The 26135-nt window shown below is 53.7% G+C and overlaps 2 protein-coding genes across 21 annotated transcripts in view; one reads left to right on the top strand and one right to left on the bottom strand.

Annotated features, from left to right (window-relative positions):
* TRRAP (transformation/transcription domain associated protein) overlaps nucleotides 1-913 on the bottom strand; it is a 113308-nt gene extending 112395 nt beyond the window's left edge. For 11 of the 13 annotated variants that reach the window (XM_023246564.2, XM_023246571.2, XM_023246570.2 and 8 more), the window contains exon 1: nucleotides 676-813. The gene's annotated coding sequence lies outside the window, so the exon portion shown is untranslated. The other 2 variants (XM_023246566.2, XM_023246565.2) reach the window with 2 other exon arrangements.
* TMEM130 (transmembrane protein 130) lies at nucleotides 8-21885 on the top strand. 8 transcript variants are annotated; one of them, XM_045048107.1, is made up of 9 exons: nucleotides 4402-4539; nucleotides 5801-5949; nucleotides 10683-10988; nucleotides 12537-12696; nucleotides 15371-15537; nucleotides 16166-16250; nucleotides 17398-17600; nucleotides 20067-20179; nucleotides 20540-21885. In XM_045048107.1, the coding sequence occupies exons 2-9, from the start codon at nucleotides 5916-5918 to the stop codon at nucleotides 20726-20728; spliced, it is 1257 nt and encodes a 418-aa protein (XP_044904042.1). In that variant the 5' UTR covers nucleotides 4402-4539; nucleotides 5801-5915; the 3' UTR covers nucleotides 20729-21885. The 8 variants fall into 8 exon arrangements, 5 of the variants coding, with proteins under 5 accessions (XP_023102347.1, XP_003998549.3, XP_044904042.1 ...); XM_023246577.2 differs by having other exon boundaries at nucleotides 5801-5953; XM_023246579.2 differs by lacking the exon at nucleotides 5801-5949 and having other exon boundaries at nucleotides 4381-4539; nucleotides 20576-21885.
* Nucleotides 21886-26135: the final 4250 nt, after the last annotated feature.

Here is a 26135-nt window from a genome sequence, read left to right as displayed (position 1 = left end):
TCAACTCTTCCATCGCCCGGGGCCCCAAGAGGCCAGGCCCCGCGTTCTGCTGGGCCTGGGGGTGAGGGTGAAGGTGGGGGGTGGGCTGAGGAGGGAAAACGGCCCATTCCGCCCGTCTGCGGGAGAGCAGCTCGATGATGCCGCCGGCCATGGGCCCGACGGAAGCCCGCGTCCCGGCCCAGGTGGGAAGGCCGGAGCCGGCGCCGCGCCCGCGCACAGACAAACGGCCCGGCCGCCCCGCCCCGCCCCGCCGCGCCGCGACTGAGGCGGCGCCGCCGGACCAGAGGGGGCGCTGTCGTCGCCGCTACCTTCGCTCTCCGCGCCGGGCCGGACGAGCCAGGGGCCTGCGTGGAGGCCGGGAGGTGCCAGGCTGGCCCGGGGCGCCTCCGGGGGAACGGGGCCCCAACCTCACGCTCTCTCTTCCCGGTCTCAAACGGCTCTCCGCTTCCCTCCTTTTGTCGTCGTCCCCGGGCACCCAGCGTCCGCCCTCCAAGCCGTGCTACGGCGAGCGCCGAGGGCCAATTCCCGCTCCGCTAGCCGTCCGCCTCCCAGAGCTCCCCAGCGCCGCCAGGCAGCCGGAGGCTACAGGGCGGCCGCCGGCCCCCGCCTCCCGGGCTGGACCCCGGTGGGGGCTGGGGTGGGGGGACCTAGGGGGATCCGGCGTACGGAGCCTACCTCTGTCGCTCCGCGGAGCCGCCGCACAGGCCTCCCCACGCCGGGTCCCCGCCGCACTGGTCCGGGCAGCAGCGCGAGCCTCCTGGGGCCGTTCCGCTGCCCTCCCTCGCCTGCCTGCGCCTGCCCGCGATTTCCCCCACCTCGGCGGCCGGCCTCCTGCAGCTCCAGCCCGCGACCCCCAGCGAAGCCCTCGCAGCCACAGCCGCCGTGCAGTCCCGCCCCCGCTTAAAGCAGCCGCGCCCGCCGCGGGTGAAATAGGCCCGGGCGCGCCGCCCCCAAGTGGGTGCGGCCTGGGCAGGCGGCGGGAGCAGGGAGGGGCGTTGCGCCCGGGTGGGCCCGGCCCTTTAAACCTCCGCCTGCGTGGGCGGGGCCGCCGGCAAGGTTGGAGTGGGCAGGCAGGTGGCGGGAGTCTTTGGGCTCCTGCTGCCCTAAATCTGACCTCAGGAGCCAGGCCCGGAGAGGGTAGGGTAGGGACATCGGGGGCTGCTGCAGGGCGGTGGGCCCCCAAGGGGCTTCCTTAGGAGGCGGCGGTCAGGCCCGGGAAGAGTCCATCCCTGAATTGAACGTGGCAGTGGGGCGGGGTTTTCTCCCCCACCTCCTTCCTTTTCTGGGGTAGTTCTTAACCCAGTGGAAAGGTGGAGGCAAGCAGGGGCCTTGGAAAGGCGAAGGCTGGAAAACAAGGAAAGCCCTGGTGTTCTGCTCGGAGATTGTCGGCCTGATCATTTGTTCTGCGGCTACATCACCCAGAAGCTGGACCGCGCAGAGGATCTCTGTCACCTCATACCTGGCGGGCATATGTCTCTGGACCAGGATAGAGCAGTGATGAGAAGGAAGGGGAGTGGGGCATAACGCCCTGATGCCCAGGTGAGATGGCGTGGGCTGGACCAAGGGGCCTTAGAAGGGAAAAGTATTGTTGGGCCTCACCTACGACTCCATCTAGGATAGTGGTTGAATAGTGAAGTGCTCCTGGTAACCCATGGTTAGGTGGACAGAGCATTAAAGTGATGACTTCTCTCCACCACTTCCAGGATCTGTAATCGCTAAATTACCAAAGTCTTTGTATCCCCTTCCCAGACAGATACATTTCACACCTGGTAGTAAAGGCAACTTGTAATGCCTGCAAGAAATCCTGAAGCCCTGTTCGGAAGCATGCTCCTTGCTTGTTTAACGTTGCTACCCAAGAACAATCCTCTATTGAAGTGCTGGGATTTTAAGTGGATGCATTTGGTGTCACTTATTTCTACCCTGGGAGAAATAAAATGGGTCAGAACACCTTTTCCACTGTGGAAAAAGTTGCAACCAAAATCACTCCCCACCCCCAAAAGTAATCAGTCCAAAGTTGGGGAAGGTTGAATAATATGAGAGCTGAAATCAGTGTGCAAACACTTTGTTGTTTAATATTGTTTAGTGGGAAGGGGGTAGAGAAAAAAGCAGAGGGTAGACATCTTTTGATAAGTTTCAGATGAATTGCACAAGCTAGAGACCTATAGTTAAGCCTAGCTCTAACATTGGCTAAATCCCTACACTTCCCATGGCCCCAGCTTCTCCTAGCAAGGTACCCAAAATACTGTAATGATTTTTATCTCTTTTCTTGTCTCTCCCCTGAATTAGAGGTCAGAGACAGTGTCAACTCTATCCCTATCAGGTAAATTAGATCCATGCCTCCTCTGCTTAAAACCCTCCAAAGTCTTTTCAGCTCATCTTCATTCCCTGGCCCTATGTACCTCCCAACCTCATTCTTCATATTCTAGCCACGGTGGCCTGCCTTACTATGCATCATGCCCACCTTTGTGCCTCAGAGGCACAGAGCTGGCTCTTTGTCATCCTTGACGAGCTCAAATGTTACCTCCTCAGAGAGAATCTTCTTAAGATCCAATATAAGAAAACCACTGTTCCTTCCACCTCTCATTCACTGTCTCATAATACTGTATTTTCCCCCAATAGCCTCACAGTCTGAGTATCAGTTTCACGGTGGCCTTACATTTGGCTTCTGTGACATAGATACGACTATGTGTGACTACTGTAACATTATTCAATGCAATACAGATACACATAAAAAAAATCTTATTATTTTGTTTTCTGCATTTAGTTCATTTATTTAAAAAGATTTTTAAAGACTTTATTTTTAAATAATCTCTACACCCAACATGGGGCTCAAACTTAACAACCCTAAGGTCAAGAGTCATACACTCTACCCACTGAGCCAGCTTGGAGCCCCTGCATTTAGTTTGTTTTAAAAGAAACTAATAACCAGATCTTTGAATAATGTTAAATAGTTAAATATCTGAATCTCAGTTTCTAACCTTAACAAACTTTTTTTTCCAAGCACAATTTTCTTCTCAGTTCCTGGTGGACAAGCACAACTTTCCCAGGTCTGTAAACAATTCTAATGATGACAGCCAACACTGATTGAGTGCAATGTCCAAAGCACTGTTCTAAGCATTAACTCGTTTAATCCTGGCAACATATGTCATAGGGAGTATTTCCGTTTTCAAGAAAAGGAAAGTGAGGCACTGAGAGGAAGTGACTTTCCCAAGGTCACATAACTCTCAGGAAGGATCCAAAGTCTCCCGGTTCCTAGGCCTGGTACTGTCCCCATGCTGGTGACTGATGCTTCTGTGGAGTGACACCTATTAGCATTTTTAACTTTATGGGGGAAGGAGAGCTCACTCCAATCTGTTCCCCCTCCATCAAGGTGAGATGGCAGTGTGGCCAGCGGGCCCATCGTCAGTGGGGACCACAGCTGTCACAGAGACAGAGGCCATACCTATAGGTGCCTTCACTCCCATGCTGCAATTCAAGTAGTGGCCCATCAGTGCCCACCAGGCCAGAGGGGCCATCCAACCCCCACCCCCACCCCCTCTGGGTGGGATCCCTTGCCCAAGTACAGAGGAAAGCAAAGGCAGAGCTGAGACAGAGATCCTGGTAACCAGTGTCCAGTCTTGAAGGCCAGACAGGCAGAGCCACCTTCCAGAAGGAAAGACATGTTCCGCTCTGTTAAGGCAGGTGGAAGCGCCTGCCTAGGCCAAGGTGTGTCCAAGGAGGGGCCTGGTCACTCCTCCTTGCAGTTCTCTGAGTGTCACAAGCCCCTCAGTGACAGCTAGGGCCCTGGTGTGAGCACGAGCCCATTTTACAGCAAGCACAGAGAGGAACGTCATGTCTCAGGGTGGGCACCTGAGCCCCTCTCTCCGGGAGGATATGAGGCGTTTGCAGGCCCTTCTCCCAGCGCCTGGCACACAGTGAGAGCTCCAAATGAACGAGGGGCCGCATCTCCAAATCGTGTGCGTCAAGAGGGAACATGGCACCTGGAGAAGAACCGAAAGGGGCCTGCGCGCGGCTTTGCAGCGGTGCGCGCGCCTCAGGGGACGCTGAGTCAGAGCCGGCGGGCGCGGACGCAGGGCGCTGAGAGGAGGGGAGGATCGTGGGGAGGATCGTGGGGAGGAGAGGAGTAGAGGGAGAAGAGGGGAGGGGAGGGGAGGGGGAGGCGGCGCAGGCGACGGGAGCGCGGACTCGGGGAGGCGGGGGCTCGTGCGGACCGAAGGGGGTGCGGCGAGAGGAGGGAGGGACGCGGGGAGGGGGCGCGGCGCGGCTGACGCGGGCCGGGGTCGGCGCGGCTGGCTGTGGGCGGCGGCGACGCGCAGCGACACAGCGTCGCGAGGCGAGGACGAGCGAGCGCCGCGCCCGCATCTCCTCGCGCAGCCCGCCCCGCGCGCCCCGAGGAGCGGCCGCCGCCGAGACTGCCGCGTCCCCTCGGCGCTCCTGCCGCTCCCGGCGCAGCCATGGCCCCGGCCCTCTGGCCGCGCCTCAGCCGCGTCCTCTGGCTCGCCTGCCTCCTGCCCTTGGCCCCGGCTGAGGTGGCCGCAGGTAAGGCGCCGCGCCCTCCGCTGGGCCTCGGAGCGGTCTCGGGCGGGCGGTCCAACCGCCAGCCGCGGAGGTGGCGCCGTGCGCTCTGCGCGCACCTCCTTCCTCCCGGGAGACCTCCGCAGCGCGCTGCGGAGGAGAGCGTGGCCAACCGGCCCCTCGAAGCCCTTTCATCTCTCCCTCCATCCTTCAACCCAGATGTCGTCCCGGCACTCGAGGGGTCTCCCCGTGCTCCTCGGTTCCCGCTGCCACCTCCGGATCGCCCCTGCCCTGGGAACCGCGCGCGGTGGCCGGTGCATCCGGGGGGATGGCTGGGGACCTCGCAGCCGTTGGGGGGGCAGGGGGGGGGATCGGTGAGGAGGACGATGCGGGGACACCGGGAATGTGCGGGTCGGTCATCACGCCACAGCCCCCCAGGGAGCGCGGGCAGGTTGCCCCGGAGCAGCGCCTTTAAATGTCGCCTTATCTGGAGAGGTACCCCCCCCCCCATCCCCGCTCGAGGAAGACTTTGGCGAGGTTGCGATTTTAGAGTCCAAGAGGCCAGTCTGCCATTTCGTCTTTGGAATGGTTTCCAAAATGGACCCCAAGCTGACAGGTTCTGCTGGGTGCTCCCCCCAACCCCACCGCCGGAAGGCCAGCATTAACCTTTCTACCACATTTTGGTGACAACAAAAGGACCCGGATTGGAGAGTTGTTGGGGGACAGGTGGGGTGTGGACAGCTCTGGGGATGTGCTTGTGTTAAATATCCAACATTTTTTCATTACGCGCCCCCCCCCCCATAATAGTAGAAAGAGGAAGAGATTTCATCAAAATTGTGAAAGAAAAGCCCCAAGGTAAAATAAAAATTTCATCTTAGGGATGAAAATAGAATTTTGTGGGAATTATGTTTGGTCAGGATTACCTGCTTCCCTCCTGGAAATCCACAGAGAGACGGGGTCTCCTGTCCATTGGGTTTACGTGTGTCCAGAAGTGATCAATGGTGGCCAAAATTCTAAAAAAAAAAAAAAAAAAAGAAAAAGAAAAAGTAAATTAATTTTTTGGAGATCGTGTGTGGTTTCCAGCCTGGCCTATTCGTGATGTGAGCCAGAGAGCTGGGAATGAGGTTGGGGAGCATACCTTCTCCCACAGGAAAAGCAGAGAAACTTGGAAGCCCTTTCCATTCTTCCTGGGGTCTGGGTCAGCCCGCACCAGGTGCCTCCCACACGAGAGGCGTAGGCCAGAGTCCTTGTCCTGGATCATTCGTTAATTCCAGGTTATGTTCAGATTTCAGACGTACCCTGGGAAGTGTTTGAGGCTACCTACATGGGCAATGTGAAAGAACTGATGTAGCCATTTTCTAGAACGTTCCAGGTTCCCACATGCTGTGTCGTCAGGGAAAATGCGCTCCAAGTGGAAGCCCTGGGGACCTGCTAGTGAGTGAGTGTTGCTTCTGTGGGTCAGGCTTCCTGTCAGTGGTCACTTCGCTTTGTGCTTTGACCCTTTCAGCTCTGGGTCACTCAGTGCACCCGTGGAGCCCCCTCAGCCCCTCCCTTAGCTGTTCTGTACTCCAAGGCCATGTCGCCTGGGCTCCCCAACCTGAAAAGATGGGTTTAGATGGGGAGGGCGATAGGACTCGGGCTTGGTTCCATCAGCCACAAGTGGCACAGCCTTCATGGTCCACTTGGATGCCCTGCGCCCTTCCGAGAGCCCTGACAGAGAGGAGCAGCATCACCAGGGGGGTGAAACATCTGCTTTAAAAAAAAAAAAAAAAAAAAAAAAGCTTGAGAAAAAATGTCCTTGGAGCCTCCTTGTGTCTGGACAGGTATGGGGGCTCTTAGGAGCTGGGCCAGTGTCTGTAGCCACAGCCCTTCCCCGCCCCCACCCATCCCTCCTCTCAGCCAGTCTGCTCTCTAGTGAGTTCTATTCCCCTGGCAACGGATCTGCGTAGCGCTGACATGCGCCTGTCTCCAGTCTCGTTGCAGATGCTGGATGGCCATTAGCATGCAGCCGAATGTCCCTGCCACCTGCCAGCCTCGCTCTGGCCCACACTCCTCGCCTGGGGTGGGGGGGGGGTGGGGGCTGGAGCAAGAGGGAGAAGGGAGGAGATGGTCTCTGTGAAGCCTGGCAGCCAAAGGGAGGGAGAATAGAACTCAGCCCAGGGGAGGGGGTGGTGGGTACGGATCTGCTTGGTGACTCCAGGTAGTTCCATGGGGACCTCAATGCACTCCTTTCCCTCAGTGTAAAATACACAATGTATTTTCTTGCAGGAATTTCTGCCATAGCATCTGGAACTCTCTGGGATTAAGACACCACAGGTCCCGTTTTCAGTGCCAGTCCAAATGAGCGTACAATCCAAAATATGGCTCTGGGGAAGGGGATTCAGAACAGGGAATATGTGACATGGACGAGGGGAAAGGCTGGAGCAGGAGTCCCTGGTGGGGGCAGGTAGCGCGGCCACAAGGCAAATGGGATGCCACTGAGGACTCACACTCGCTCTTGTCCCAGATTTGCTGAGTCTAGCAGGTCTCTCGTGAGCTCCCTGAGGGCAGGAAGGGTGTCCTGTACTTCTGGGTCCTTCCCAGCACTTGTGGGGCACAAGGCAAGGGGCTCAGTCAGTACCACCTGGGTGAATGTTCTTCTGGGACACTGCTAGGTGGGCTGGTCCCTCAGCCACACACTTCTCTCCAGGTGCCACGGTTAGCAGCAGTGTTGAACACCTACTATGTGCCAAGCACTTTGTTAGGCACATGGGGAGATGAGGATAACCCCTACCCTCGAGCTTGTGGTGCACCTGCCAAAGGAGACAAAGAAACCTTCATGCCAACTCAGGGTTGGGACCACCGAGTGCTCAAGCTGTTCAGAGAGCACTGAGGGGGTGAGGGGTTGAGGGAAGGCTTCCTGGAAGAGGTTACATCCCCTGACATGTAGGTGGAGAAGGGCAGTGAGGACAGCATGTGCAAAGACCCTGAGGCTAGGAAGGACAGAACATGGGGGAGAAGCTGTGAGAGTTAAAGTGGCCGGCCCCAGCATGGATGTGCCAAGATGTGAATTTGGACTCCACACTGAAGCTGGTCCATGAACACATTATCGTGGAGGAAGGTTGTTGGTGGGGGTGGGAGGGATGATGCTGAGATGGGGAAGGACTGGAGGCCGAGGGCCAGGGCCAAGGATGAAGCCAGTAATGCTGGCCTTCAGCAGTGCTAGTAGTGATGAAGGGGAAGCAAATGTGCCTGGCTGGAAGGGGTAGTAACAAGGGCCTAGGGTAGATTCCTGGGACAGCTGGTCCCTCCAGGCCCAACAGAGAGCAATGGCAGAAAATGGGGAGGGGAGAACTCCAGAGGGTCTAGAGCCAGCACCTTCCAACGGAACATTGTGATGAAGGAAATATTCTACATCCGTGCTGTCCAGAAGAGTAGCTATTAACCACCCCTGGCTATGAAGCACTTGAAATGTGGCTAGTGCAACCGAGGAACTGAATTTTTAGTATTAGTTAGTTTTAAGTAATCAAATTAATTTAAACTTAATTACCTGTGGCTAGTAGCTACTCTTTTGCTTAGTGCAGGTCTGGAGCCCAGAAAGTAGGTCTGTTACTTGGTTTCTTTTAGGAGGCGCTTAAAGCCAGGAGAGCAGGTGCGTGAGGCCAGGAAGGTGGGTGGGAGTGAGTGAAATAAATGAGCAGAATGAGCCTTGCAGCCCCTCCAGCCTTCCTTCTGCATCACTTCTTCTGGTGAGGCGTATGCTGTCGTAGGCTGGACGCTCTTGAACCTGGAGCCCTTCAGAAATCTCACCTACAGAGGAAATTTACAAATGACAGGAAAATAGTCACTAAGACACAGCAGTGATGCTATTGACAAGAGGGAAGGGTTCTGTGAATCAAACTATACCGGCTTGGGGCTCCTGGCTGGCTCGGTCAGTAGGGCATGAGACTCTTGATCTCATGAGTCCAAGCCCCATGCTGGGGGTTGAGTTTACTTGAAAAAAAAAAAAAAAAAAGATATATGGGCTTGACGGATTCTTATGCCAATAGTGAAATTCACATTAGTGCAACCACGGACATGACACATGAGAAAATAATTCAAAATTGTGTGCAGAGTGTGAATATGTCTCAATTAAAATAAATTAAAAACTTCTGGGGGCGCCTGGGTGGCTCAGTCAGTTAAGCATCCTACTCTCAGTTTTGGCTCAGGTCATGATCTCACGATTTTAAGAGTTTGAGCCCCGCATGTTCGAGTCCCACATCGGGCTCTGTGCTAACGTGTGGAACCTGCTTGGGATTCTCTCTCTCCCTCTTTCTCTGCCCCTCCCCTGCTCAAGCTGTCTCTCTCAAATAAATAAACTAAAAAAAATTTTTTTTAATAAATTTTAAAAAATTTAAAAACTCCTGTGCATGAAAAACAGACATGAGGACAGCAGTATGGTTGTAACTGTTGTCCTTAGGAGGTAGGATAATGGGACACATCTACTATTCTTTACACGTACGTATGTATTACTTTTATGACGGAAAGAAACCTTATTTTATTTATTTTTTTTTAATTTTTTTTTCAATGTTTATTTATTTTTGGGACAGAGAGAGACAGAGCATGAACGGGGGAGGGGCAGAGAGAGAGGGAGACACAGAATCGGAAACAGGCTCCAGGCTCTGAGCCATCAGCCCAGAGCCTGACGCGGGGCTCGAACTCACGGACCGCGAGATCGTGACCTGGCTGAAGTCGGACGCTTAACCGACTGTGCCACCCAGAAGAAACCTTATTTTAAAAATCTTACCTTGTTGGTATGACAAAATGTCGTGCAGCTATGTAAAGCAATCAAAGAATAATGACTTAGGAAAATGCCCATGATACAGAATTGGAAACAATGGAACATGTAATTCCAAAGTACGAGCATATTTTTTTTTTTTAAGTAGGACATGCCCAAATTTGGTAACAGTGATTGTTACTGGTTATTTTAATTTTTTAAGTTTATTTATTTATTTTGAGAGAGAGAGAGTAGGGGAGGGGCAGAGAGAGAGAGAGAGAGAGAGAGGAAGAGAAAGAATCCCAAGCAGGGTCCACGCTGTCAGCACAGAGCCTGATGCGGGGCTTGAACTCATGAACTGTGAGATCATGGCCTGAGCCGAAACCAAGAGTCGGATGCTTAACTGACTGAGCCACCCAGGTACCCCAATTATTTTAATTTTTAATAAATTTTTTTAATTTTTAATTTTCTCTATTTTCAGTTTACAAGCAGTCTTCCCTTCAATGTGGTAGTTGGGAAGGGAGTGTTACTTAAAAGGCCTCTTACCCAACCTCTGTCCCATATGCTCAAGGCCCTGTTCTCTGCTGGGATCCTGCAAGACTAATTCCCAGGTTCCCCGTAAGAGCTGCATCCTCAGGATTTCATTTCAAGTCCCCCAAGGAGTCAACTGCTCGTGTCACACAGTTGCTGCGTTGGCCCCAGCAGAAATCCCAGAGGTCGCTTGGAACAATGCAGTCCGGTCAGACCATCTGTGATAATGAAGATATTCTGTATCTGTGCCAATATGGCGACCCTTAGCCACACGTGGCTGTTGAGCGCTTGAAATGAGGCTACCGTGACTGAGAACGTGGGCTTTAACTTTTGTTTCACTTTAGTCAAAACTCAGACAGCCACGTATGGCCAGTGCGGATCTAGAACCTCTTCCTTTACAGATTCAGAAACCGACCACGATGGAAAAGGGCTTGGCTCGAATCAAAGTGGACCTTTGTCCCAAGGCTTGTTCTGTCACTAGGCGTTAGGACTCTTACAGAGTCCAGACTCAGCTTTGTGTTCCAGATTGGAGTTTTGTTTGACATGTAGTCTGGTCCAAAAGACCAGGTAATAGAGGGCATTTTTTGGCAGCTAATCCCTCCTGTGACATACATTGGCAGTTATTTTCACAGCTGAGAAATAAGTCTGGCCGGGTCAGGCCTGTGTTCTGGAAGGCCCTGCTTGGCTGGCATAAAAAGAAAATATATGGAGTCAGTTGGGCCTGGGTTTGAATCCCAGCTTGACAACGAACTAGCCACATGACCCTTGGGCAAGTCACTTGAGCTGCCTGGGCCTCAGTTTCTCCACTTGTAGAATAGGATAATAAAAGCCAGCCCAGACAGGGACAGTGGGGTTCCTTGTCACACGTCTCCTGAAATAGTCTTTGTCTCTGGGCTTCCAGGGCTGTATGAACTCCGCCTCACCACCGATGGCCCTGCCACCACAGGGGCGGAGGTGACCATCACAGCCAGCCTGGTGGCCAACGAAAACGGCAGCCTGGTCCTGCCCTCCAACACCCGCGTCTACCGCTTCCACTGGATCCATACCCCGCTGCTGCTCACGGGGAAGACTGACGAGGCTTTCAGCTCCACCATCCGCGCCGTGGGGAACGTGCCCGGGGACTTCCCTGTCTCCGTCTGGGTCACCGCTGCCGACTGCTGGATGTGCCAGCCCGTGGCGAGGAGCCTCCTCGTCCTCCCCATCACAGGTGAGGAACTTTTCTGTTTGCTGCTTTGCCTTCAAACTTGGGGCAGAGGAAAACATCCAGCCTGGTCAGTAATCATTTAAACCCAAAGTAGACTCATGGTCCCTTCTGTGTTTGTTAACAGAGGATCAGAAAATGGCCATACCCACTGCTGGCAGGGTTGTGCTGCAAGGGACACTGAAAGCATATGTTGCTCCTAGGGGTATATACATTAACACAGCCCTCTGGAGAGCGGCTGATTCGTATGTATCAATGGTTATGCACTATTTCAGCTTTTGGTCCGTCCGTTCTCATTCCTCCCACCTTCCTACCCCACCACTGCTCTCTCCTTCCAAAAAGGCCCTGCTCTCTTGGAGTATATTTGTCTTCAGGAAATGCATTTCCATTTGGGTAATGCTTTGTGCCCAAAAATGTTCCTGGCAAGGGTGTGTGTAATATCTAATAATGGAAGAAAACATTAGCCAAACTAAGCGTACAGCCGTAAGGGAACTAGCTGAGTATATGGATATAATTTGTATAACGAATAACAATGATCTTTCCAAACAGCTGATAATGTTCTGGGGAATACTCGTGAGTATTAGATTTTAAAAAGCAAAGCGCAAACTTCTATAGCCAATTTGATCAACTGTTTAATATATGCATGTGTACGTAATACCCCAGCTATTAACGTAGGCACAAATGCTTTGCAGTTCTTCAAAACATCAACAATAGTTGTGTTTGAATGATAGGCAGTTTCTTGTTTTATTTTATACTTAAATGTTTATATTTTTGAGAGAGAGAGAGAGAGAGAGAGAGAGAGCGAGCGAGCTTGCACCAGCGGGGGAGGGACAGAGAGAGACAGAGACAGGATCCGAAGCAGGCTCTGCACTGACAGCAGAGATCCCAATGTGAGGCTTGATTGTCTCACGAACTGTGAGATCATGACCTAAGCCCAAGTCGGAGACTTAACCAACTGAGCCACCCAGGTGCCCTAATGATAGGCAGTCTCTTTTGTTTTCATTCTACTTTTCTGCATTTTCCAAATGAGCTTTATCAGGCACGCCTTCCTTTCTGCTTTTGGGTTGAAAAAAAATGAGCACCTAAATTGTTTTTTTACAGACGGAGACACAGAACGGTGGTCCTTACCCAGCCCAGCACAGCACACTGGGTACAGAGCCGATCAGTAGACATGCTCATTTTTTTTCTAGACTCTAATAATTCGAAATATCTCTCAAAAACTTCTTTCAAAGCCTATGCGTTTCCTTCTGGTCCTGGGCATCTTTTGTGCTAAGAAAGTTCAGGATCCTGGCGAAAGGGGTGCAGGAGCAACGCTGAGCATGTGATGTGTGCCATGAGTCTGCACCAGTGTCCGTGCAGCAGGGGCAATGATGTGGGGGGCGTGCGCCTCTGTGTTCAGGGACCCGCAGCGTCCTCTCCCGCCACCACCCAGCCCTGACAGCTAGAAGGGCAGGGCGGGGAGAGGCTGTCCTGCCAGTTAGCATGTGAGGTCACTCCCTGGCTCCGCCTTCCCCTTCCCTTGGTGGACTCACCCACCTTCGGTCTCTCTCCCAGAGCTCCTCGTGGGGAACCTCGTTGTCTCCCAGAACACCTCCCTGCCCTGGCCCAGCTCTTACCTCACCAAGACAGTCCTTAAAGTTTCCTTCCTCCTCCATGACCCGAGCAACTTCTTCAAGACTGCCTCATTTCTCTACAACTGGGACTTCGGAGATGGGTATGCTCTTCCCTCTTGATGCCCCCAAGCTTTGGCCTATGGGTGGTGGCCCCATTGTCCCATGCAGAGTGCTCTGTACTCTCTGACTTTCACCTGCCCATTCTCTCTCTGTCTCCAAACATTCCTTCAACACCTGCTCTGTATCAAGCTCGGGGTGTGTGGGGACCAGTGGTGAGTTAGTCACAGGACCTGCCTTCTAGGTGCCTGCAACCTAGTAGAGGAGGTCATTGGTGCCCCCAGACAGCCTTTTAAGAAAGGTCAGAGTAGAATTTTTCTCCATTTGACTCCGGAAGGACGTACCTGGGTGATGGCATGTGAGATTATGCCCATGTGTTAGAACTCGGGTGTTATAGCTTCATTTCTCCTGACTTCTCCTCTCCAAACAAGCCAGGCTGGAGGAGGCAGGTCAGGAAGTGGGTCAAGCACTGAGCTCCAGCAGCCAGCCCCCAGATACCCTGAGCTCATGTGAGGGTGAGTGCCCCGTGGAGACCCCTCACTCCACTTAGGTCCCGTCAAGTCCCGGGCTGATGGTCCTTCCCACTCTATCCCATATTTTTCCGCCTTTCACTTCTTGGCATTCCTTATGATATTTCTCAGTCTGGCAGAGAAACAGACCAATTTTCCAAGTTCATCGAAGGCTTAGTAATCTTTCTCACGCACCACTCCTCGCCCCCACGAGACTTAGAGGCCCAGCATGCTTTCTTATGTACAGTAATAAATTAGAGAGCAAAGTGGGGACTCCTCCTAATTATAGCAAAAATAGTTCATAAAACAAACACAGGAACACACTTACCTGGAAATGGGCAAAATCCCGTGTGAAGAAAACAATAGGGTGCCAAGAGGTATCAAAGATTTGAGTAGATGCGTATGTACATCATGTCCAGGACCAGGATGCTGAATCTTAATATTGTAAAGATGCCCATTTCCTTCCAGTTATCCTGTAAGCTTGATGCAAATCCAATAAATATTCCAATAAGTATAATTTCTGGAATGTGACAAAGCTTCTACAGTGCATCTAAATTTGGCACGTAAATACACACATATACACACACGTACATATATTCGTATACACAAATGTATCTATATGTGTGTATGTATATAAAAACATATATGGTTATAAACATATGTGGTTTTAGAACATAAAGGACATCTAGAACATCTGTCTCAAACCAGGGGACAGCATCTATATTAATTAGGGGCATTTCTTTTAATATTAAATGCTTTATTTACTATTGTTACTATATTTGAACATTCTTACTAGCCAATGAAATAAAGCAAGAAAAAGAAATGAGATATAAATATTGTAAAGCAGGAGACAAAAACATCACACACAGATGGCCTAGAAAACACAAGAGACCCAACTAAAAAAATCTTAGAACTAAAAAGAGATTTTAGTAATATGGGTGCTTACAAAACAAAAATCATAGCCTTTCCATATGATGGCAATGGAAAAAATCTCTCACAATAGTTATAAACTGTAAAAGCTGAGAGAATGAACTTAGCCTAAAATGGTAGGATTTATGTGGATAAAACCACAGATTATACCTAGAACCTCAAAAAGACTTTTAAGAGAGAATTTCTGAATATTGTCAGAAGGAAAAAAAAGATCATCAAAGCAGCATAATGATGAATGGGGTTGGGGAGAAGAATTAGAAATACATAAATGTATTTTAAAAACTACAAATCGCAAAAGTGTGTTCAGTAGAGCAGAATGGAAAAGGCAGACACAAATCGAAGTTTAAATGCACATCTAGTATATGATAACAGTGGTATTTCTAGCCAGTGAGTAAAGACATATTACTGATTTAATAAATGGTACTAGGACAGGGGGTTAACTATTTAGAAGAAAAACAATCTGATCCTTAACAAGAGCAATTCCAGATAGATTACAAAGTACACATAATGAGCCAGGACTACATTGAAGTGTAGATGATCCCCTGCAATTGGATGACTTGGCAGTGGGGAAAGCATTTTGTAAGAATAAAAACAGGCAGACACTATAAAGGAAAAAAATGCAAGATTTGGCATCGCTAGATTTAATATCTGAGTATGAAAGAAGGAAATCAAACCAAAAGACAAGGTTAAACTGGGAGACAATATTTGGAAAATAGGTAAAGGTTTGTTAAACTTCATATATAAAGAGCATTGAGAAATCAACACAAAGATTTTCTTTATTGTTATTAGACTTCCTTTTGAAGTAATTCAGGTAATTGCAGGAATTTATATACTTTATATGGAGGTATGATTCTCTATTACAATGAGAAAAGTAAGGCTTACAGTTCTATACATAAGACATCTAGAATTGAGATTTAAAGCCAAATATGTCTTAACTCCAAAGTTCATATTTTTTCCCTCCCAGGATTGTCCTTGTCTCTAATGCAGGGCCTCTTTTAGATTCCTGGCTGAAGGGGGCAGAGCACTTCCTGGCAGGTGACAGGCACTTGTTGCTGGGAGTTCTCCTACCTGTCACTTACAAGCACGAGGATGACAGGCAGCCACTTGACCCAAGCACAGCTGACCTTGCGTCCTGGTGGCTCTGGGGGCTGCTGCTGTAATGACCAGTGGTTTTCTCACAAGGCATTGGGGGCTGAGCTTGTCACCCCGCAGACACCCACCCCCGACTCTGAGAGGTCACGTGAGTCACTTCCGTTGTCTCCCTCCTGCCACCTTACAGCACCCAGATGGTGACTGAAGACGCAGTGGTCTACTACAACTATTCGATCATTGGGACCTTCACTGTGAAGCTCAAGGTGGTGGCAGAGTGGGAACAGGCAACGCAGGATGCCGGGAAGGGCATCGTGCAGAAGACAGGAGACTTCTCTGCCTCCCTGAAGCTGCAGGGTGGGTCCCTGGGGGCTGGTGCAGGTTGAGCACGTGGCCCCTTGGGCAGCCCTGGGCACCACTCCTTCCAAGGTTGGATCAGGGGCAGATCAGAGGGGCTCTGGTCGGGCCCCGGATTGGGCTTGGCTGCGCACCCCCTGTTCTTGTTCCCCTGGCATCCCCTCTGCATGGCCTGTCATCATCCCCGCTTCGAAGAGGGCACTGAAGGCCACAGAGGACGTCACGTGGCCACCAGACCCCAACCCTCCTCTCCCCGACTCTGGCAAGAGGGGGCGCTTGGGCCCCTGTGGCAGATTTCTCCGTGTGCTGCCGGGCAGGCTAATGGGCCCGGTGCTTTCCCCACGGTGCCCAGGCGATGGGGGAGGGGCACTTACACCGAGCCAGCCCTTGGTCCTGGTTCCCAGAGCTCCGCCTGCTTCCTCCAGTGTCCTCACTCTGAGCGGGCTCTGGAACCTGCTGCTGTTGGGGAGGCAGGACCCAAGCACGCCCGGGACAGACCTCCCACCTGCCCTTGGAAGGGAGAGCCTGGGGGAGGACAAGGCGGTGGTCACACGGCCCCGAGCTGGGGGAGCGCTGAGACAGCTGTCCTCAGTCTCCGGGTCTAACGGGGCCCCTCTCTGCCTTTCAGAAACCCTTCGAGGCATCCAGGTCTTGGGGCCCACGCTAATTCAGACCTTCCAAAAGATGACAGTGACCTTGAATTTCCTGGGGAGGTGAGTGAACCTCATGGTGGACAGCGGGTGATGCATTGCCCTGCCTATACTCTCCCATGGCTGACCCTGAGCCTGCTCCATCTCCTGAGGGGCCCCAGGTTTAGGGGCCAGGGAAGGCTTATGCCACCTTGCCCTGCAGCCATGGGGGAGCTGTGGGCAGGGCTCCACACCCGAGGTCCTGGGGAGGGAGCACGGGCCCTTTAGGAGGGAGCACAGGTCTGCAGTGTGGGTGTTGAGGCAAAGGCAGGTGTGGAAGCAGCCGTGTGAAAAGCCCTCTGTATGTGGCTTCGGTCTGCTTCCATGGCCCTGGAAAACAGACCGTCCCGGGGAAGGAACTGGCCTGGCCATCAGCAAGAACAGCCTCGGGCCGAGTTTGTAGTAAGCGACAGAGAAGCTGGACATGTTCTCTGCACAAGGGTGGACGGAGCTGTGGAGGTCAGCGGCCGGGGCCCAGCCCTCTGAGGACCCTTGTCCCTTAACCCAGGGACATGACGGCGGGAAGCAGGTCTAGATGGGGAGCAAGCAAAGTGACCAAGGAACGAGGAAGATGCGCCATGGGGCTGGAGTTGGTCTTTGGAGCTTCCCGGGAGCTTTGGGGGCCGGGGCTTGGTACTTGAAGAATGGGGTGGGAGCTACTCGGGCTTGGCAGATGTGATGGTTGAGGGGGCGCGGGGGTGTTTTACCAGCCTGCCCCGTTTGCTTCACTAAGCCTGGCATCCTCTTGGGCTCTGGGACCATCTTCTGTACCTGTACATAAGATGTACAGGTTCCCTTGTGTTCCCTTGTCTGGAAGGTGTAAAAAGGAAGGACCACCTAGAGGACAGCTGGGTGTTCTGTCCTGAAAAGTACACTGAAGTTCACGGCTACCTGGCCTTTCTCAGACTTGGTCTGTGCTCCCATTCCTTGCTGAGCCATATTTTTAAGTTTTTATTTTATTTATTTTGGGGGGTGGGGGAGAGAAAGAGAGAGAGAGGGAGAGAGAGAGAGAATCCCGAGCGGGCTCCGCACTGTCAGCGCAGAGCCTGACGTGGGGCTCGAACCCATGAACCACGAGATCATGACCTGAACGCGAACCAAAAGTCGACTGAGCCACCCAGGCGCCCCTTTGCGGAGCCATTTCTGAAAAGACACCCCCATTTCCCCACAGCCCTCCCCTGACTGTGTGCTGGCGTCTCAAGCCCGAGTGCCTCCCGCTGGAAGAAGGGGAATGCCACCCGGTGTCCGTGGCCAGCACGGCTTACAACCTGACCCACACCTTCAGGGATCCCGGGGACTACTGCTTCAGCATCCGGGCCGAGAATGTCATCAGCAAGACGCATCAGTACCACAGGATCCAGGTGTGGCCTTCCAGTAAGTGACCCCTCATCCTCTGCTCCCGTGCCACACAGGCCGCAACACACAGTCAAGCCTGTCACCGCCACCAGTATGCTCCCTCCAGCTGACCCACCAACATGACAGTCATCGCTGAACCTCCTGGCCCGTGCCTGTACCTCCCCCAAACGACCAGGGCCAGAGCACCCTGCGGTTCGACCACCACCACCCTCGCTGCTGCCGGCAGTGCCCTCCCCTCCCCCACACCAGTTGGGATGCCCACCGTCTGGACCACGTGCCATTGATCCATGCTGCCCAGCATCAACCTGGCTTTGGCTCTCTCTTGCCTCCATCACTCCCGCCACCGTGTCCTTCCCACATGTTACCAATGCCACGCTGTCCCCATCATGAATGCTGCTCCCCTAAATACGCCACCACGATCAAGAGCCTCCCTCCTCCGCCATCTCCCCGATCCTGCCGCTGTTGCCACCATTAAAACCAGCGTCCCCAGTGGTAGCTGCAGACCCTCAGGATGTTGTGGGTCTTCCGGGGAGCGGAAGCTACTCACAAAGGTTCCTGTCATTTGTAAGGATCCCTGGCCGTCTCCCCTGCAACGAATGCTCTTCTCCGAGTCATATCAGGCCCGGCCACCGGCTTATAGTCACAGGATTGGCCGATGGCGGCGTGAAGTTCTACCCTTCTTTTCCAGGGGGGCTCTTCCGTGACCCCAGAAAAGCACTTCCTTACAGACAGGAGAAAGTGGATGCCAGAACCCTGAGGAAGGATCTTTCAGGTGCCCACCCAGGTCCCAGGCTCTAGGGTACACAAAAAACCTTGCCAGCCGCACTTGCCCCCACGGTCAGCCCGGCAAGTGCCCCGGATGCTGCCACTGTCCCCTCCAGTCTCCCCACTCCCTGTCTGAGCCATTGGGCAGATGCCATGCTCCACTCTGGGCCCTGGCTGGCCTTGTGGAGAGACTCTGTGACCTGTGGCCATCGTCAGAGGTCTTGGGCCCTGCCTCCCCCAGATCTCCTGGGCATGGAGTGCCTGGGCTCCCCCTGAATTGTGCAGAGAAGATAGCATTCTGGGTAATCAGTGCTGCCTTTTCTTGGAAAGCACAGCCTCATGCCTTACTGTGGCATCTATACCAAGGGGCAGGGTCGGGGAGGAGTGAGGGGAACCCATACTTGCTGATCACCTGCCGTGCACCTGACACATTCATGCTCCTCACCTCGTGGCATCCCCGAAGCAGCCTCATGAGTCAGTGTTAGCGTCAGAGAGCTTGGTCAGAGCTGGGGTTCGAACCCAGGACCGCCTAACTGCAGACACTGGGTTGTCCCTGCTCCCCGGTGCAGTTTCCTGACAGGAGGGTCAGTGAGTGAGCCCAGGGCTGGTGGAGGGGAGAAGGCAACAACAGGTCACGAGGCTGCTTGAGTGTCCTCACAGCATGGCTTCCCATCCCCAGTGCACATCACCCAAGAGAGCAAGGAGGCAGCTGCGGTGTCTTTTATGGCCTGGACTGGGAAGTCGTCATTCCTGTCCTGTGCTGTTCGGTAGGAGCAAGCCATTGAGTCCAGCCCACACTCAGGGTACACCTCTTGAAAGTGACTGTCAAGTAATATGTAGACACGTGTTATTTTTATTTTTTAAAGTTTATTTATTGGGGCACCTGAGTGGCTCAGTTGATTAAGCATCAGGCTCTTGGTTTCAGCTCAGGTCACGATCTCACGGCTTTGTGGGTTCGAGCCCCGCTTCAGGCTCTGCGTTGGCAGCACGGAACCTGCTTGGGATTTTCTGTCTCTTTCTGCTCCTCCCCAACTCACGCTGTCTCTGTCTCTCTCGAAATAAATAAACTTTTAAAAAAATAAAGTTTATTTATTTTTTATTTATTAAAAAAGATTTTTAACGTGTATTTATTATTGAGAGACAGAGCAGGAGCATGGGAGGGGCAAAGAGAGGGAGACATAGAATCTCAAGCAGGCTCCAGGCTCTGAGCTGTCAGCACAGAGCCTGACACGGGGCTCGAACTCACAAACCGTGAGATCGTGACCTGAGCCAAAGTCAGACGCTTAACCGACTGAGCCACGCAGGTGCCCCAGAGTTTATTTACTTATTTTGAGAGAGCACATGTGTGTGCACATGCGTGTGTGAGTGGGGGATGGGCAGGAAGAGAAGGAGAAAGAATCCCGAGCAGGCTCCGCCCTGTCAGCACAGAGCCCTATATAGGGCTGGAACTCAGGAACCATGGGATCATGACCTGAGCCAAAATGAAGAGTTGGATGCTTAACGGATTGAGCCACCCTGGTGCCCCATGTGGACACATTTTAACGCCCTCACACACCCCAACTTGGTTTTTGTAGAATCCTAGATGAGATTCTCAATGCATGTACATAAGGAAAAGATAGCTCCTGTGGGGTTTGGCTGTCCTATGCCCCATTGTGGTCTGAGAGTGAGCCTTCTCCACCAACTACCCAGACCCATGACCTCATCCTCTCTCACTCCCAGGCATCCAGCCGGCTGTCTTTGCTTTCCCGTGTGCCACACTTATCACCATGATGCTGGCCTTCATCATGTACATGACCTTGCGGAATGCCGCTCATCAGAAGGACATGGTGGAGGTGGGTATTCAGGGGGGTGGAGGCCGGGTCACCAGGCTCTGACTGGAGAACGGGACCCAGAGGGTGTCTGGATGTCAGAGTGAGGTCCTGGGGCTGGGGAGGATGTGCCCAAGAGGCGCTCACCGACTGGGCCAAGTTGAGTTGGCTCTTTCCCATGTGACTTAACTCCCGTGCTCACCCCTTGCCTAGCAGCTGTGCCCCTGGTAAGGGAGAGGGCAGCCACCACGGGGAGGCCCAGAGAGCAGAAAAGCCAAAGGCACAGGGAAAGCACTGTGTGTCTCCAGGCAGCTGAGCTCATAAGGCCACCTGAAGGGGGTCCGGCAGGCGGGTGATTGACCCATGGGGTTTTGTTCACCATAGGTGGCTGATTTTGACTTTTCCCCCATGTCTGACAAGAACCCGGAGCCGCCCGCTGGGGTCAGGTGCTGCTGCCAGATGTGCTGTGGGCCCTTCCTGCTGGAGACTCCATCTGAGTACCTGGAAGTTGTCCGCGAGAACCACGGGCTCCTGCCGCCCCTCTACAAATCCGTCAAAACTTACACTGTGTGAGCAGCCCCCGGTCCCGTCTCAGCGCTAACTGACTGCCCACTGGGCGCTTCAGACAGGGTGGCGCGTGCCACCGAGGAGAGGGGTTCATGTGCGCGGGGCTGTCCACCCTGCTGGCCATCCATCCGTAATTCCAGCTGCCGCCACGAGCCCCCCCCACCTCAGCCCCACACCCCTGCCATCAGCCCATCTGTACAGTCCAGCCTCTGCCGTAAGCCCCTCTCAGTCAGCCCCACCCCACCCCCTTGCCTTTGAAGATCCCCAAGCAGGACCCCCAACACTCGACGGGGTCCCTCCTCTCTCCCAGGCGTGCCTGGCTGCCCCTCACCCATCCTTCCCATGTCGGCACTTTGGCCGTCCGTCTGCGGTTCGGGCTTCCCTCCCCCAGATGGCCCTGCCCAGGTCAGAGAACCAGGTGGATGGTCACCAATGGTTAAGGCTACGTCACAAAAGGTCGTATGTACGGAGACAAGCGCGTGCGTGCGCGCACACACACACACACACACACACAACATGCGTCACACAGGCGTCTCAGATGATTTCCTCGGTATCAGTTATGTTCTCTGGGTCCTGAATTCGAACCAAAATGAGATCTGACTTTTTTCATTTGGGCCCCACAGCTCCTCGGCCCGGCCCCTCCCTTTGTGCACTGTCCCTGTGGCTCCCGGGGCCCGTTTCCTGCCTGCTTGCTGTTGGGTTGGGTGCGGGCAGGGCTAACGCTTGGTGAGTGCAAAGTGCTTTCAAAATAGCACCTTCATCCAGTGAGGAAGAGGCCTCACAGCAAAGGAGGAGCACGCCGGCGGGGACGTGGGTTCACTGTGGGAGACGGTGTTCTTGCGTGGCCTTGGGAAGGAGGAGGCAGGACTGGAGGGACCCCGAGGGGGCTGGGCAGTGGCCCGCAGAGGGAGAGCACGAGGAGAGGGCAGGTGCAGGTGTAGAGAGAGGCCGCAATGAGGCCCCAGCACAGCCGCGCAGGAGCCTGGAGTAAGTGGGCCCTGTTTGGGGCAGGGCCAGGGCTGTGGGGGCAAAACCCCGTTGCCGTAATGTTTGCTGTCAGACTTTGTGCAGACGACAGCATTCCTGCTGTTTCCAGCTCATTCTCATGAAATACTGCCATTATTGCTGAATAAAGCTTGTGTGTTCTCAAATAGCCAAGCATATGCCAGGCAGCCAGAGTCCCTTTCTTTTCTGTGCAGGGGGGGCGGCGGGGAGGGGGTTGGGCCTTGAGGCAGCAGGGCATCCCCTCTGTGTTCTCTGGCAGGTGTGGATGGAGCTGCTGTCTGGGGCGTCGGGGACCGGTCAGTCGCGCTGACCAGTCTTCCTTAAACAGCCACCAGGACTCTGAGGCGGGTCTCGTGGAGGCGGGTCCGGTTCCACCCCCTCCTTCTCCCCCTGTGACTCCAACATGCAGCCAGGTTTGAGGCTCCGAGCAGACGCTAGACGGAGTGGGGAGGAAGGCTGCGCTCAGGGGACTTGGAAACGCAGAGCCTTGGGCCCCACTCCCACCTGAGTCCGCACCTGCCAGGGGCAGCCACCTGTGTCCCCACAGGCCCGCGGGAGTCCTGGTGCCCCATCGAGTGTGAGCGCCTCCGGTCCCTGCAGGGCTTCTTGAACTTGGATGTGCCTGAGAATCACCAGAGGTCTTGGTAAGCCACAGACTTTCATCGGGGAGGTCACGAGTAAGGCCTGGGATTCTAGGTTTCTAACAAGATTCGAGACACCGCTGATGTTGCTGGTCCAAGGTCCACACTTTGAGTTGCACGCCTCCGAGTCCGCTTCTTCCTAAGCTCCTTTTCTTCTAGAAGAGGTTTGGGCTTTATAAGAAAAATTTTTTTAACATTTATTTATTTTTGAGAGAGAGAGAGAGAGAGAGAGAGCATGAGCAGGGGAGGGGCAGAGAAAGAGAGGGAGACACAGAATCCGGAGCAGGCTCCAGGCTCTGAGCTGTCAGCACAGAGCCTGATGCGGTGCTCAAAGTCAAGAACCACGAGGTCATGACCTGAGCCAAAGTCGGGCCCTTTACCGACTGAGCCACCCAGGGCCCCCCCCTTTCCTTTTTGAGACAGAGTGAGCAGGGTAGAGGGGCAGAGGGAGAGAGAGGGGGAAAGAGAGAGATGGAGAGAATCTCAAGCAAGTTCCACACTCAGTGCAGAGCCTGATTCAGGACTTGAACCCACAACCCTGGGATCATGACCTGAGCTGAAATCGAGAGCTGAGCATTCAACTGACTGAGCCACCCAGGTGCCCCTGGGCTTTTTTCTTAATTACCTCTGTTTTCCCACCACCCTCACCACCCAACCCAGCCAGCGGGTGTGCCCCAGGCCCCAAGCTGGACATGGGTAGGAATGAACCCCAACCCCACCTTGGCTGTCCCACTCTGGGAAGCCCCACGTTTAATGAGCCAAGTCATTGGGGGAACTCTGTCAGGCTTCAGCATCATTGGCATATGGGGCGGATGCTGCCACCTACACCTTTGCTCTGCCCCCTGACCCGGGGTCGGTATGTCAGGCCTCGGGATGAGAAGGGACCTGAGTGTGTTGTGGGGGACCCCTGTGCCCTGGATAACGTCCGAGGATCAAACAAGACCTTGGAGAAAGCTGGGGGAGAGAGGGGGCTGTTCTTGCCTTGAGTTATTTTAGCGTGCTCCCAACAGATGAGGGCTACGTGTCACACGTCATTTAGAACCACTCCCTGCTGGGATATATACAGCTCCTGTCCCTGCACGTGCCTTCAAGAGAACCCAGGGTTAAGACACCTAAACTCTACCCAGAGGAATTCAGAAAGGGTTGTTTGTGCTACAGAAGGAGATCTGTATCTGTAAAAACTGGGGTGCTCCAGTGTTAGTCTTACAGAAGTTAAGACAGTTAAAAAAAAAAAAAGGGCACCTGGGTCGCTCAGTCGGTTAAGCGTGCAACTTCGGCTCAGGTCATGATCTCGCAGTCTGCGAGTTCGAGCCCCGCATCGGGCCCTGTGCTAACAGCACAGAACCTGCTTCAGATTCTGTGTCTCCCTCTTTCTCTGCCCCTCCCCTGCTCGTGCTGTCTCTCTCTCTCAAAAATAAATAAAACATAAAAAGAGAATAAAAACAAAACAAAAACAAATAGTCACCCACATGAAAGAGCTAGAAAGAACCACTGGGACAGAAATGCAGAAAAAAAAACGGAGAGGTAGAGGAAGGGGTAACTTTGCCAACCGAAGATGCACACAGCTGCGATACGACTCGGGAGGAAAACATTCAGCCTGCAAACTTTGGGGGTACACAGGCTGTTGGGTGCACGCTGGGCCGAGAGGCAGAGCTGTATACTTTGCAGGCTGTCTCCTCACCCTGAGCAAGGCGGGTCTTCAAGGTGCCCCCGGATTGTTATGCGGTCTCTGCCCACTTCCCTCTTTAAAGGCCTCATCTCCAAACACGGTTGCGGTTGCGCAATGAGACATGGGGGGAGGGGATTTTGGAGGGAAAATAGATTTCTGTTGTTTTAAGCCACCCGGTTTGTGGGATGTGTTTCCGCAGCCACAGGAAACTGATGCCCTTCCCCATGTCCTCTTGGCAGCTCCGTCTCCCGCTGCGTGCCCACCCGCCCAGCCAACAGGTCCGGTCTAGCACCCGACCGCTTCCCCCGCCCTGGCGGGTGCCTCCCCACTGCAGGGCCCCACTCCTCACCCTGCCCCAAGCCCGCGCGTGCAACTGCACCAACTGTCTTCGTCCACCCAAACCCCTCGGTGTCTCCCAGCTCAGAGTCCTACCGGCGGCTCGTAGGGTGGCAGGACCTGGCCCTTTGGCCTCCCTGCCCTCACCCCCCTGCTGTTCTGCCTTCCTTGGGGCTTTGCTTTGCCTGTCCCCCTGCCAGATGCTCTTCCCTACACAGGCACAGGGCTCCCTCCTGCTCAGTACCACCTGCTCAGTGAGGCTGACCCCCGCACTCCCTGCCTCCTGTACCTCGTATTCCCCACTCCCAAGAGCACAGATCACCCTAGAGCATACTGTTCCTTTTACTAATTTATTTGTTTAGCCTGCCTCCCTCCACAGAACAAAAACTCCAGGAAGGAAGGGCCTTGGACTACTGCATTTACTGTCTGTAGTTCCAGCACCTAGGACAGTGCCCAACACGCAGCAGGGGTTCATTAAGTATCACCGGGAAGGGAGGAAAAATGCCCTTCCCCCTTTTGTGGCTTCACAATGTCTGGAATGTAGGAAAGAGAAGATTCTAAGGATACGACTCAGTATCTCTCCCCAGATGGTCCAGAAGGACAAATGGTCTGGAAGCCTCTGTTTGGGTCATGGAGTGATGTCCAGGTGACAGGATTCAGAGGTCTCCCTGCCTGTATCCTGGAAAGAGGGACCGTTATCAGTTGCGGGGGGCGGGGGGGGTGGTTCTTCTCTGCCTGGAGGACCTAGAGCTGCCTCATGTGACAGCATTTCAGAAATTGGTTCTGTTCTTTGTCGGCCATCAGAGCAGGAAGCCACTGGGCTGGCTTCTGAGCATGATGCCTCGTTCTGTGTTGAACAAGGGGATCAGAGGGTGGGAGCAGGGAGGCAGCCAGGCTGTGGATGGTGTGGCAGGGGCTGAAGGGGTGAGTTTGGAGGGGACCTGCTTGGCATCTGGCCAGGGGGCTGAGGAGGAGCTGGGGCCACCAGGCAGGGTTTGGGCCAGGGGCTTTTACCCTGGGGTGCCCGACCCCCAAGGGATCCATGGAGCGAATTTGCAAGCTCGGGTGGGAGAAACTGCATCTCCAACGTCACAAACCTTTAAACAAATCGTGGCGTTTCCATCCACCACAAATCTAGGCAGTGCCGTCAGCAGTTCCCATGGCTTTGCCGTCCATAGAAATCACAAGTGTTTTCACAAAACATTTCAATTGTTGCGGGTCTCCCCAAACATCCTCTATGCTGGCCACGTCTTCAAAATTACATTTGCTGTTAGACCTGCTGCTGGGTCTTATTTCACTAAGGACATATATTACAATCACTATTTTGATAGCTGTATTTCAGTATAGTTTCCTTGGAATTCCTATTATTTTATATTAAGTTTTTAAAAACTTTATTCCGAGGGTTTGATTGAACTGGAGAGAGGCTCATGGTACTAAGAAGGCTATCAGGCCCCCTAGAGAGGCCCTAAGGGCACGGGGGCAACAGGGGGGACTTTATTTTCTTCTGGCTGTTGCCCTGAGCAACTGACCCAGGAGACCAGGCGGGGCCACCCACACTAGCCTGAGGTCCATCTGCAGTGCCCAGTGTGGCCAGCAGGTGGCAGCCCCACCCAGCCATGCTTCCCACAGTTTCCTCCTTCCAGTGGTGGCTGGCAGGTGCCACAGGAGGGGACACAAAGGACACAGATGGTGTGGGTCCTGGCAGCTCTGTCAACTGCAGATGTGTGCACAGCTGTGCACGTGCACGAACGCACAGGCACAT

Source organism: Felis catus, chromosome E3 (assembly GCF_018350175.1).
Source record: "Felis catus isolate Fca126 chromosome E3, F.catus_Fca126_mat1.0, whole genome shotgun sequence".
Classification (NCBI taxonomy): domain Eukaryota; kingdom Metazoa; phylum Chordata; class Mammalia; order Carnivora; family Felidae; genus Felis; species Felis catus.
This window is presented reverse-complemented; position numbering and strand designations above follow the sequence as displayed.

Coding starts and splice junctions, on each gene's coding strand:
- TMEM130 (XM_003998500.6), top strand. CDS start 4,455: ATGGCCCCGGCCCTCTGGCCGCGCCTCAGCCGCGTCCTCTGGCTCGCC. Junction 4,540..10,682: donor CCCGGCTGAGGTGGCCGCAG/GTAAGGCGCCGC, acceptor CTGGGCTTCCAG/GGCTGTATGAACTCCGCCTC. Junction 10,989..12,536: donor CCTCGTCCTCCCCATCACAG/GTGAGGAACTTT, acceptor TCTCTCTCCCAG/AGCTCCTCGTGGGGAACCTC.